Source organism: Narcine bancroftii, chromosome 2, assembly GCF_036971445.1.
Source record: "Narcine bancroftii isolate sNarBan1 chromosome 2, sNarBan1.hap1, whole genome shotgun sequence".
Lineage (NCBI taxonomy): Eukaryota > Metazoa > Chordata > Chondrichthyes > Torpediniformes > Narcinidae > Narcine > Narcine bancroftii.
Genome location: NC_091470.1, coordinates 229,700,540 through 229,714,475, shown reverse-complemented (window position 1 = coordinate 229,714,475; position 13,936 = coordinate 229,700,540). Strand labels below are relative to the sequence as shown.

At 42.5% G+C, this 13,936-nt stretch overlaps 1 protein-coding gene across 5 annotated transcripts in view; it reads right to left on the bottom strand.

Annotated features, from left to right (window-relative positions):
- atp6v1c1a (ATPase H+ transporting V1 subunit C1a) overlaps nucleotides 1-13,936 on the bottom strand; it is a 128,132-nt gene that overhangs the window by 57,667 nt on the left and 56,529 nt on the right. For all 5 annotated transcript variants that reach the window (XM_069920485.1, XM_069920484.1, XM_069920486.1 and 2 more), the window contains one exon: nucleotides 2,894-2,979. In XM_069920485.1, coding sequence (XP_069776586.1) covers nucleotides 2,894-2,979 — 86 coding nt within the window. The remainder of the gene's footprint in view (nucleotides 1-2,893; nucleotides 2,980-13,936) is intronic.

The following is a 13,936-nucleotide window of genomic DNA, read 5'->3' as shown; positions in this document are numbered from 1 at the left end:
CCTCTGCCTTTACAGTCTGGCATTTCCCTTGCTTAAAAGGACCTACAGAGACACAGATACGGGAGAGAGAGAGAGTGGCAGGGGTATCAACAGAAACTGGAGAAGTCGATATTAATGAGTGATATCATTTTGTTTTCTGCATTTAACTGCAAATTATCATCCAGCCCCAGTTAATTTTGTTTGCATGAAATTGACAATACATTAGCTCCTGATAATCTGCATGCATACAAATACATCAAAACAGGTTTACAATAAGGAATTTGGTGGGAGTATTGTAGTTTAAAAGACAAGGAAATCAAAATCTTTGAATGGCAGAGTTGATGGGACTGTAACAGCAGCGCTGCTGCTGGAGCGGACTCGGGAGAGCAGTGAGCAGAGACATCGTGCTGGTCCACATCATCCTACCATCAGGTCCTGATGCCAACGGCTCCATGCAGGCTTCAAACAGTCTGTTAAAGGAGCAGCTGGCGATATTTTTTTTTAAATCCTGAAAACACAGAGGTCTGTGCTCAAGATAGTAAAGAAATAAATATTTAAAAAGACCAATTAATGCTAAAAAAGTGTTTACGTGGTCCAGAGAGAACTTCCAGTGGTCCAAGACCAGTTTATGGTTAGAATAGAAGATAGTAAAGAAATAAATATTTAAAAATACCAATTAATGCTAAAAAAGTGTTTACGTGGTCCAGAAAGAACTTCCAGTGGTCCAAGACCAGTTTATGGTTAGAATAGAAGATAGTAAAGAAATAAATATTTAAAAATACCAATTAATGCTAAAAAAGTGTTTACATGGTCCAGAGAGAACTTCCAGTGGTCCAAGACCAGTTTATGGTTAGAATAGCAAAGGGAAGGTTCAAGACACTGATAGTTTTGTAAAAGGAAAAAAAAACTGGTGCCAGACTTTACACTTCCATATCTTCTGCCTAAAAGTAGAGCAAGAAGGGTGATGGGGATCCTTTATGAATTCAGCTGTCTTCTTGAGGCAATGCCTCACCTACAGGTCTTCAAATGACAGGATGTCAATACCTATGAAAGAAATCACTAGGTTTGCCACTTTCTGCTTTTCTGTGTAAAGTTTTCAAACCAAGCTGTGATACAACCATCGAATACTTTCCATATTTTATTTGTTAGAGTGAGTATTCAACAACATGCTGAACTTCCTTCAACTTCTTTAATAAATTATGCACAATAATGCTACCAACTTTCCCACCCAGTTTAAAAATTGTCCTTCTTTCACAACTGCCTCAATGTGCTGGCTCTCGCAAGAGTCCGCCAATACCTGGCCATCCAGGAGCTTGAAGGTCCTAACCCTCTCCGCCACCACTGCACCAATGAAGACAGGTGTGTGGTCCCTCCGCTTTCCCTTCATAATCCAAAATATAGTCTTGCCAACGTTGAGAGTGAGCCTGTTGATCTGGCACCACACAACCAGATTTTAAAACACCATTCTACTTTCTCATTCATAATCGCTCTTCAGCCAACAATGATCATCAGCAAATTTATAGTTTGCCTTGGAGTAGATTGTGCTGGTATCAGGATTTGAAAAAAAAAAATCTACACTCAATGTTTTATCCTAGAGAAAAACTTCTTGAGAAATATAAAGAATAAGATGACCAGGATAAAGCAAGTGCAACTCAATGCTCTGGAGCTCTAAAATGACTTCACATATTCACGCAATAAGGCGCAAACCTCAAACAAGATCTTCATTTGTATGAAGAGGTAAATGTGCAACGTAACATTTATAAAAGTCATAAATAAAGATTTCCATTGAAGCCACACAAGATGGGCAGAAACAGCAGTTACAGGTCTGAAAATAGATATTTCTTGGTGTTTGGTGCGCTTGTACAGCAATGATCAGATGGTCACAGAGGACACCAAATTTCCAAACATGCGTTCAGTCATGCTTCAGAGGACCAGAAGAGTGGATAAGTGCGAAGGAAACGGTCCTTGCTTCCCTGCAACACACAACAAGCTCGTGCAGTTTTCATCTGCACACATGTAGAACCTTTGAATTTCAATTTCTGTCATCGTGGAAACAAAAGGAAAAGGGCTTGCAAGACTCGCTATAAATATGCTGGCAGCAAGAGAAGACATTTTAGATAGTTTTCTGGATGGGTAGAAAGAGGTGGAGTTGAAAAGAGTGGTGTGGTCCATTACGTCAAAGGCTATAGACATATTACAGAGAATCAGGTGAAATGGTTTACTGCCTACAAGGTGAAAGTCTCATGTAGTTTGTGACTTTTATCAGAGGTGCTTTAAGGTTGCAGAGGCTGCAGTTGAGTAATTGAAGGGATAATACAATCAGGAAGCATTTACATTACAATGAACATAATATCATCAACATAATAAAATGTTTGAGAAGCAGAAATCGAAGTATAATTCTAAATTAGGAACAGCTAGCTTCAACAGTACAAGGCATAGACTAATAAATTGTCCAAATTGAATTTTGAGAAGCATACATCTTGAGCAGTAGTGCATTGAAATGGATCAACTGATTAGGAAGAAAGGACAACTTACACCCATATGGAAGTCTATGACAATTTCACATTACCTTAAAACCACAACCACGCCATTCAAGAGAAAGACCAGAAAACACTCAACTCAAAATGTCAGAAAAGGCAGTAAAAACAGCAAATGCTCGCCAAAATAGTTGTACCCTCAAAAGCAACCTTTTTTCCAACCAAAAGTACACAGGGATGTGAAAAGTGATCAGAATTATGTTAAAGATCATCTGTGATCTTACTGAATGGTGCAACTGATGATGACATTCTTTTGTGATGCATCAGAATCAGGATCCTACATGAAATTCAGTTCCTGCAATCTGTTCAAAACAAAACAGGAACACAACAGAAAACAAGTGCAAAATTTAGCTAAAGGTCAATTAATTTCCATTTACCTCCACTGGCCAAAAGGTTTTCTTGTACTTTATCTCGACTGTCTTCCAACACATCAGCCATGTACTGAGCCACCTTCTTCACAACACTGAAAGCATTGAACAGATTATTAGTTACAAATTTAAGCAATAGAGCTGGAGACTAGTTCTGCTTTCTCACCCAGTTAGATCCATATGAAATATTAATGCACTTTCAATATATAAATCCCATGAAAATTGTGTTAAGTGAGGTACTGTAAGACAGCCGAAGAGTAAAAAGCTAACAAAGCTGAATTCAATAACCTAGCAGTGACAAAAAAAATTCAAGAGTTGTAAAAATCCAACCAGTTCAATCAAACATCTGCAGATGCTAGAAATAAAAACAGAAAACACCAGGCTAGTCTGTGGAAAGACAAACAGTTAATATTTCAGATCAGGAACCCTTTGCCAGTTCGTCAGATGCTACCCATCAGTCGAAATAAGGGAAAATGGTGTGAGGCATGATCGTCAAGATGCCACCCATGGTCAGAAGCAATGAGATGTGAGATGTGGTTACACTTAGATTTGCCAATTTTCAGCCAAGTTAAATGAAGTTTTACAGTGGAATGTTGAGCAAGAGCATCCAAATATCATTCAATAGGCCCCTTCATACTTGCAAGTGGCCCCAGGAATTAACTGCCAATCGGCCTAAAAAGGGTCTAGTGTGGAATGAAAATAGTCTCAATGCCGGCATGAGATGACATCATCTCATGCCAGGGTTAGACTGCCTTGACCCCTAGAGCAATCCCTAGCGTCTGCAGTCACCGGCATTACAATCAGGCAAATGCAGAACAGGCAATTGTTTTCTAGGACAGAAATGGCCCAAGTTTTGCATGAGTGCAGGAACGTGAAGAAAAACGATTAAAATGAAGGCACAAACTTTGCTGTGGGAAAGTTGCAGTGCGAGAGAGAGATGAAACTACAAGCAATCGCAGACAATTTTTAAACAGCTTGGGAAAAATTGGTAGCACTAACGCACACAATTTACAAAGGCCATGGGATAAAGCAATGGTGGACCTGACCTCCCAGAATTCAGTGCGACAGAGAAACCCCTCCATGCATGCAGCGTGCATACAGCCCTTTCTCTACCGCCCTGAATTCTGGGAGGGTAGGTCTGCCATTGTTTTTCCCCCACTGTTTTAATAAATTATGCACAATAATGCTACCAACTTTCCATCCAGTTTAAAAATTGTCCCCATTGCTATTTTTTGCCAGTACTTTCCCACAGTTCTTCATAAAGGTTTATGTAGGTTGGCACAACAACAGGGGCTGAAGGGCTCATCCTGTGCTGTATATAATGCTTAATTATGTTATAATTAGGCATGATTAATTTCATTCATATACAATATCATAAAACATTGATGAGGATTTAGGGCAGGTTCACCATCACTCGATGAGTCATGATGTCACCAGTAGAAGGTAGACCAGTTCTAACCCCAGGGATGGCTCCTTGCAAGTGTGAATGTGTGCAGTGTCCCAGTTAAGAGTGGCCAAGTGTGAACAGCAAAAATGCTATTCCTATCCCGGGACACCGAATGGCTGATTTCATGGGACTCGAGTGTAAAAGGGGCTATGGATTCTACAGCATGACCAGCAGGACCTTTGGACCAACATGCCCATGTCAAGCAAGCTTATCATGTTTTCCTGTCCAAATCCCTTTTGGGGGATTAGTGTAGCAGCTAGTGCAATGCCTTACAGCGCCAGTGTTTGGGACCAGGGTTCGAATTCCCCTCTGTCTGTGTGGATTTTCCCGGGAGCTCCAGTTTTCTCTCACCATTCAAAACGTTCTGGGGTGCAGGTTAATTGGATGTAAATTGGCAGCACAGACTTGTGGGCCGAAATGGCCTGTTACAATGCTGTATATCTAAAAAAAGTTTAAATTAACAATCGTCCCTAATTTTTCTATTTTGGCCATTTAAACCCATGTAGCCCAACTGCACCCAATTTAACATACAACTCCGTACCTTTGAAAGTGGGAGGAAACCAGAGTACCCCTAACGATGCCTCACAGACATGGGGACAACGTACAAACTCCTTACAGACAATGCTGAATTAAAACCCAGGCTGCTGGTGCTGCAATGTCATTGCACTAACTGCTATGCTAACCATGCCGCCCAATTCTACCACTTCCTCTGGCATTTTGTTCCATATACTCACCACCCTCTGTAAGAAGAAGGGGCATTTAAGTCCACTTCAAATTCCTTTTCACCTTAAAAGACATCTGCAAGATCTCTCCATCGCTGATGCTCCAGAGAGAAATGTCCCTCTCTATCCCTACTTCTATTTTTGTGAAACTTTTCTGCCACTTTTTACCTTAACAATATCCTTCCGATAGCTGGGTGCCCAAAGCTGCACACAATACTCAAGTGTGGCCTCACCAACATTCTGTACAGTTGTGACATGACATCCCTCCTCCTCCTACACTCAGTGCCCTTACCCATGAAGCTAAGTGTGTCATATGCTTTCTTCACTACTGTCTACCTGTGTCATCACTTTCATGGAACTATGTGCATGTAATCTCAAGCCTTTGTTCTACAACACTCCTTAGGGACCTACCAGTGTCCAAGTCCTGGTTCAATCTTCCAAAGTACAATTTGTCAGATTTAAAACATAGAACACTGAAACAGAGTATAGGCCCTTCAGCACTCAAAGTTGTGTTGACCTACCTAGGTCTACAAAAAAAAACTAAACCCTTCCTACCTCATAACTTTCTATTTTCCTTTCATCCATTTGTCTGTCTAAGAATTTCTTAAATGCCCCTAATGTTTCAGCTTCGACCACCATCCCTGGCATTGCAGTCACAACTCTTTTTTTAAAAAAAATCTTACCCTGATGTCTCCCCTAAATGTTCCTTGTTTCACTTTGTACAGAAGAATTAACTCCCAGTTCATCTGGTGCCTGCTGCCATCTTGAATAACCTTCCTCATTGTCCTACATATTGTCAATATTGGTGACACCCACAAAGGGTGGCACAGTTGACGTACTGGTTAGCGCCACTCTGTTAGTGTTTGAATCCCATGCAGTCTGTAAGGAGACTGGACATTCTCCCCATGACTGCATGGCTTTTCCCAAGAGTCTCTGGTTTCCTCTCACCCTTCAAAACATACCGGGGCATAGGTTCAGACATGTTGGCCAAAATGGCCCATTACCATGCTGCATGTCTAAATTTTAAATTTAAAAAAATGTGCTAACCACATTGTTATCCAAGCTGTTAATATAGATGACAAACCATAGTGTACATCACTGGTCCTACACCTTCAATCTAAGTAACAACGCTTCACTACCACCCTCCTATGATGGAGTTAAAGGCTGTGGTGAAGTTAAAGAAGCCAATGTATAGAAGCTAGTGATCCTTACACTTATCTTTCAATATTTCAAGATATATAGAATGGAGTTGAGCATGCTTATATCAAGGAAAGACTTTCAATAAGAAAAGCTTTGAAGTGTTCTTTTAAGCACGAGTTGTCTTTGATAATTTCATCTCTGCTCTTGGTTCCGTGTGTTAGACCTTGGGTGTTTAAATCAGAAATGCCTTTGAAAGTGCTTCCAGAATTCTTTTCCTCAACCACCTGCTCTATAGGTCTTCTTTTCAACACCCACAGAGCTGTCTTTTTTTTGTTAAGTTCAAGTGAAAAATGTCCAAATATTTCACATTATGAATTTGGGTCATCGAATCTGTTCAGTATTCTGGTCCTGTCACATTTTAAACTAGTATTTAGCATTCTGATTTGCAAAGTTTTCTACATATAAAATTGATAAAAATTACTCCTTGAAAATAAAAATAAAAATTAATTTGATCACAGAATAAAATTAAGATCACATCTCTGTCAGATTTTAGTCACAGTCAGTTTGGGGGCAGTATAGTTGGCGTAACTGTTCGCACAATCCCAGTGATCAAGATCAGGGTTCAAATTCTGCATCATCTGTGAGGAGTTTGTATGTTCTCCCCATATCTGTGTGGGCTTTCTCCGGGGACTCTGTTTTCCTCCTACCGTTCAAAATGTACCTGGGGTGTAGATTAATTGGGAATAAATTAATAGGGTGTAAACTGGGCGGCACAGACTTTTGGGCTGAAATGGCCTGATACCATGCTGTAGGTCTAAATTTAAAGATTTAAATGTAAAAATTCTCTATAGATATATTGGGACAAATTAACTGCAAAGATTAAATAAACATGCTCGCACAGTGTGAAAGGTAAATACACATTTTTGATGAGTAAATTGATTCTTCTAATTCCATACAAAATTTCTGTGACAAAGATACCCAAAGCAATTAGACGAGTACAGTATAATCCCATTATCCTGCCCCTATGAGGATCACGAATGTTTGATATGGGAATTTTACGATGGACTCTTCTAATTCCTAACTTGTGCACTTGCATTACAAATACACAGGTCACAAGACAGTGCAAAACAAAGTCTTTTGAAAAAATGTATTGCAATCTTTAATTATGTGAGGTTTACTTTAATCAAGTAATATCCATCACTTTAAAAATTTAAATTCAAAATTCAGTCACTGGTGCTGCAACAGTGGACAGACTTGAAGATGCTCAATGAAATGAAGGAGCATTTCCTGCAGTCACAGGGGTAGGAACCAAGGGGGAGATGGAGACTGGGAGATAGCCTTCACTCTGTCCACAGTAATAACAGAGACATCTCAGTGACCAAGCATTTTAATTCCATACACTATTCCAAAACCCGACATATCTATCCATGCCATCATACACTACCAAACTGAGGCCACCTGCAAATTGAAGGAACAACTCCTAATATTCTGGACACTCTCCCACCAGATGGCATTGACAGCCACTTCTCTAATTTCTGTTAAACCCTTTCCCCTCCCCCTCCCCCACCTCCGACCCAGTCTCTTTCCTTATCCTTCTGTCTCCTTTTCTTCAGCTCCCCACCTCTCCCCTTATCAATGGTTTTCCTCTACCATCCCACCAATAACCTCATACCTGCCTGTACTTCTCCCCCATCTCTCTTCTCTCCTCTCCCTCATCTTTTTATTCATGAACCTGCCTGCTTTTTGCTCATACCTTGGTGAAGGACTCAGACCCAAAACGTTCGTGACCTGCTGAGTTTCTCCAGCACGTCTGTGCATTGCATTATTCCATTCCTCACTTTCCATTCGCCAGAAACTTGCTCGGCATATTTTACTCTGGATATATTAATTGTTCATTGTTCTTTACAGCTATTTCAGACCTATTCAGTGTCTCTACCATTTAATTTATTTCATTTTTGATGGTGTTCTATCAAAACATTCAGCAGGGCTTGGTTAATGGATTAGCAAAGCAAAACAAATAACTTGAAGTAAAAATTTATCAATCAGGAATAAAAATGCTTTTTGTGAGGAAAAAATGTTAAAGGTCCAAATGCAATGCCTAGGAATCAACCTGCCACTTTCATCCACTATCCTCTGAAATAGGAGCAAAATCTACACAGTTGCAAAAAACATTTCTAAAAGCTATACAAATAGAAATTAATTGGGAGAGATTCCTGGCATCAGACATGACATCTGAAAGGCACACCCAGTAATGCACTCAGCAAAATCCATTTTATTAACATGTGAACAGGTGCCAAAATAAGTTAATATGGCTAGACTCTCAAAATATCTTCCAGTCAACACCGAGTGGCCTCCATTAATAGCCCTGATCTAAATTGCAAACTGCTGGAGTAAGTCAGCTGGTTAAGCAGCATCTATGAGACAAAGGAACAGTGAATGCTTCAGGTCCAGACCTGAAACATCAACCATTCTTTTGCCTCCATAGATTGCGACATCTGTCAAGTTCCTCCCAATGCAGTTTCCAGCTCGTGTACAACATCTGCAGTCTCTTGTGCCTTCACATCTTTGAACCATCCTTTCCCACCACAGCAGACCCAGAGCTACCCATACAATGGTCTATAGAACATTATAACCTTGGGATTCTTTAACATTGGTTTCCTACCCAATGCCAGCCTTGTGCTATCAAGTCAAACAAGGTTAAATAAACTTCCTGCTCTGAAATCAATAAATAATCACGATGGGTTTGCATTAAACACTACTTGGAACCAGCACGGACCGTAAAGAGGGCAATATATTTTGGACATCAAAATTGGCTAGGTGACACCACCAATGACTAACAATAATGATATACCCAACAGGTGGTGAAAGAACATCCTCAATTTGCCTTTCTGAGATATATTTGTTCAATACAGTATTGGGAAGAGTGGCCACTACTCACAGAGACTAGGTGTCTCACTCTGGCTGTAACACCACAGTAAATAGAACAGACAAGAGTCTACAACACAAAACTACACCCACAAAATACACTAATATAGGCTTAACCACATCGATCAGCTCAATATAAATTTAATTCTCAATCAAGCCAGGAGCACTTTGCTGGTTCAATGAGTGAAAGAGACATTAATGATCCCCCACGACATGGTACAAAATCTGATGAAGTGAAACAAGGGTTCATGCAAGCTGAGCAGAAGCATACTACAGAGATCAAGAGGTCCCACAACCAGACCAAAATGGTAGCAAACAAAACTGCCAAGGAGAAAACTTTGTGAATGTGATGGGCAAACGTAGCAAGCAAAAAGAGTCCAAGTTGAATTGTGCACTGCTATCTTTAGGCAAAAGCTTCAAGCAGATGTTTCACCATCACTCAAGAATGACAATTAATGGTAGGGTCAATAACGTACCACAATGTCTCTACGATTAATTACTTCAATCTGAGTCAATTCATCTCACTCCACATAATTACAAGAAACCATTGAGTGTAGTCATCTTAGCAATTGTTAGGCTCCAAAACATGGTAGTAATGCTGGATCCAAACAATTCCAGTAAGCTGCAATGTTGGAGCAAGAGGAATGTAGAAGGTGAAGCAATTCCAGTGAGAGAAAAAGAACTGTCAATGTTTCAGGCCAGAATCATCAAAGACTGGATCTATAAAGAGTAAAAGGCAAGAGTGGACATTGAACCACTGGAAACCAATGCTGGAGAAGTGGTAATGGAGAACAAAGAAATAGCAAATTAACTGAATAGGTGGTCTGTGTCCATCTTCACTGTGAAAGACACCATAAAGTCAAAAAAGTTAGGGGACAGAAGTGAATGTAGTCCCTATTACTAATACGGTGGTGTTTGGGAAGCTGAAGGGCCCGAAGGATGGATTATATCCTCGGGTCTGAAAGAAGTAGCTAATGAAATTGTAGATATATTAGTAGTGATCTTTCAAGAATCACAAGAGGACTGAAAAATTGTAAATGTCATTCCACTATAAAGAAAGGAGAAAGGCAAAAGGCAGGAAATTATAGGCCAGTTAACCTGACTTCAATAGATAGTGATATTCTAGAGTCTATGATTAACTATGAAGTTTTGGGTTACTTTGAAAGTACTTAATAGTCAGCATGGTTTCCTTCTGAGGAGATCTTGCCAGACAAATCTGTTTAAATTCTGTGTCTATCCTGCTTGTTACTTCCTCAAGGGAGAGTCAATGGATGTTGTTAACTTGGATTTTTAAAAGGCCTTTGACGGGGTGCTACGCATAAGGCTGCTGAACAAGTTAGGAGCCCATGGTTATACAAGAGAGGTACTGGCATTGATACAAGCTGACTGGCGGAAGGTAAAGATTGGGAATAAAGGGGGCCTATCCCAGCTGGCTGCCAGAGACTGACGGTGTTCTGTAGTGATTGCTCCAAAGAGAAAAGCCCTAACTCACTCAGCCTTTCTTCATAATGTTCCCTAATCCAGACAGAATCCCAGTAACTCTCTGCACCCTGTGCAAAGCATCCATGTCCTGAAAAGGAGGCGACCAGAATTAAATACAATACTGCACTTAATGTCAAAAGTAAAAACACAATGCTGAAGAAACTCAGCATGTCAAATTGTATACTGTACTTTATGTAGCAAGGATAAGGATACATAAACAATATTTCAGGCTTGAGCCCTTCATCAAGGTGCATTTAAGCCTTAGCATTGGGTGAAATAGAGTAAGTAGTGCAGCAGCTCCATGTTTCACCTTGGTCACTACAATGAGTAGCCATTCTGTGTATTGGGAAGGGTTGTGGCTGTCATGTGACAGCACTGCCCCCCTACCCAGAATGAGGACACACCAGCTGGTGTTTGGTTCCACTCACCCATTAGTACATTGTTGTTGGCGCCATGTAAATTACCTGGACTGCATTCTCCAGCCTGCCTGCACTTGGCCTTGGGCCATTTGCTGTTGTAATTGGATTAACCCTCCTGGCACAAAGCCATTGGTTCCTGTAAATGATCTGGGCTGGACCCTTCAGCACTATAAAGGTGCCATATGCTTTTTTTTGCCAGCTTGGGACTACCCTGCTTCACTCCAGGCCCAGAAATGTGGAAGGGTGCTGGAGAAACTGTTGGTAAGATGTGCACTGTTAAAAAGGTTGGGAGCGTTTAATTAGTGTCCCTTATAGCATAGAGCCGTGCTTGTCCTGAGTCGAGGGGTGGTGGGGATCGTAGTGATTTTTCCTTGATATGCATGTGTGTGAGAGATCAGTTACCATTTCCCACACTTGCCTTCTGTAGATAAAATATTTTCCCATCAAAACCATGTTCAGAGTCCTTGCCTTTGAGAACTACCAAACCAATTTCCTCACTCACAACAAATGGTGCCGCGAGGAGGGTCTCAGGGGTCTTGGCTGGACACAGGTGTGGGGAAATGTTCTGTAACAGGGGCAAAAAGAGTCAGCGCAAGCACCAGGGATAGGATTCCCAGGGGATAAACGAGAAGGAGGGATTTGAGTGCTTGGCCATCATACTGGCAGACCACAGTAAACCAGTGAATTGGTCTGAGCAACTGGACCAGACCCACACGGTGAGAAACTGCGGCACCATGTTGTCTCCCTCCTTAAGAAGACAAGGTTCCCAAAAGCCAAAGGGAGTCAAAGGGTGCCTTTTGGCTGTTTGCATCCCTCCTGAGATGCCAGGTCAGGATTACTAACCAGACCCAGCATTTATGCAGCCAGAAGGACAGGGAGTTAGAAGAGCTCTGGCAGCACTGCTGCACTCTGCAAGAGGCAGTACAAGCTGCCCAGACTCAAGCCAACGATCTCGAGAACAGAGGGAATAAAGTCACTTGCAGGTTCATAAAACTGCAGCCAGGGCGAGCAGCCTGCAGCCTGCAGGTCTGGTTGACCCACAAAAAATCCGAGCCCTGGTCCAGCATGGTAACAAGCCAGATGCATGGCTGGGGATGAAGCTATGTGGTTAAACAGTGATGATGAGGAGGGGGTACCCAAGGAGCCTAGGTCCCACAACCACTTTCTCCCCCCTATACACCCGAACCCTTGCATGCTTGACCCATCACTACCCAGTGCCAGGTCCACCTCAGAAAAGGATGACCAAGTTGCAAGGGGGGAGGGGGCACTCTGAGACCGGGATTTCTCCCCAAAGGACCTGACTCAGCTGGTGGATCACTACCACCAATGGCCAGGCGAGCACCTGGCCACATGGCTGCTCCGGCTGTGGGACGAAGGGGCCCCCCAACTTGTGCATCTCTCATCAAGAGGCGAGCACCCTAGGGAGCCTCTCCAACCATCAAAGCATCAACAATGGTCTTCAGGCAACCCAGCCAGAGATCCAGGAAGGGACTACCCTATGGGATTGGGTAGCAACCGCAGTGAGGTTCCAGTACCCCACTCCAGTGGGATCTATACGGGTGCCTGCAATGGGGTATGGTCAGTGAGGGCACCCAGGTTATTAGAGAGTAGGCGCTGGTTAATGGAATCTACCAGGAAGCCTGTGATCACAACTTTTTAGAAAATACCAACTAGTGCCATAGCAGGATACCTGGTCACACTGTTCACCCCAATTTAAAGTCAGTGGTCCTGCCCTTCATGGCACCTGCTAATGGAAAGACCAGGCAGGATGCCATTACCATCCTGGAAGGGCTAAAATACATGCAGTGGGGGCACCCACCCAGGTCCATAGGGCAGCAGTGAGGACTGGAAACGCATTTCCTACACACTTTATGTGCAGGCAACTGTTCTTGGATCTGCTGTGCACATGGGCTGACTGTGCCAGTATAGATGAGAACCCAACCATTTACACCCTGTGGATAGAGCTTGTGGGGGGAGGGGGTGGGGGGGAAGGCCACAGGAAAACCTACGACCACCCTAGGTTCAAGCCTAGGGCTTCCCCTGTCTACACTGACACTTTCTCTGCTACTACCCTACTTGAAACAGTCTCTCCTGCCCTCAAGGCCAAGCTCAGAGACCAGCTGAGACAGGAACCCTCACCCATGGGATGGCAGACCCCCCACCTACAGGTTGAAGGCCAGGACTCCCAGCACATTTGTTCCATTGCCCACTCCTGCCCAGGGGACCAGAGGCCACATATACCTGCAACTGTCTTAATAGTGCATTTCCCTGAATACATTCTAGGGATCAATGTTTCAAAGGAACAGTCCCTGCATACTAACTGGGGCAAGTTTATGTTCAGGGTTGAACAGGCTACAATTGTAGATGGGACAGGCAAATGCAAACAAACCAGTTGTTCTCCACCCCCCCCCCCCTCCAAGATTGTTTGAAACCCACAGCACAGACCCTGCTCATAGCACCAAATGTTGTGAGTGAGGAAACAGGTTTGGTAGGTATCAAAGTCAAGGAGCCAGAACACAGTTTTGATGGGGGAAGTATTTTATTGACAGAAGGCAAGTGTGGGAAATGGTAACTGATGCAAAACACACACTTTACAGCAGCTGAGGAATTAATAATGAACATGGGGAGCAAAATAAGCCCCACTTCCTGAGGGAGATCAGCAAGTGAAAGGCCTCTGAAACCATGGTGTAATGGACAATCGACACCTCTGGGAGAGGAAAACTTATTAATATTGAAAAGGTGCAGGGCCCTAGCCAGAATGTCCTGTTTCTGGAAATACAATGGTGCTCAGGCTGCCAAGAATGAATTTTGCCATCCCCTCAAATACAACAGACACCCAGAGCTTCGTGGGTCTAAGTCACTAGCAGTAGCACATACAGAGCCCCCATAAGAAAGCCACATTCCTATGGGAACCAGA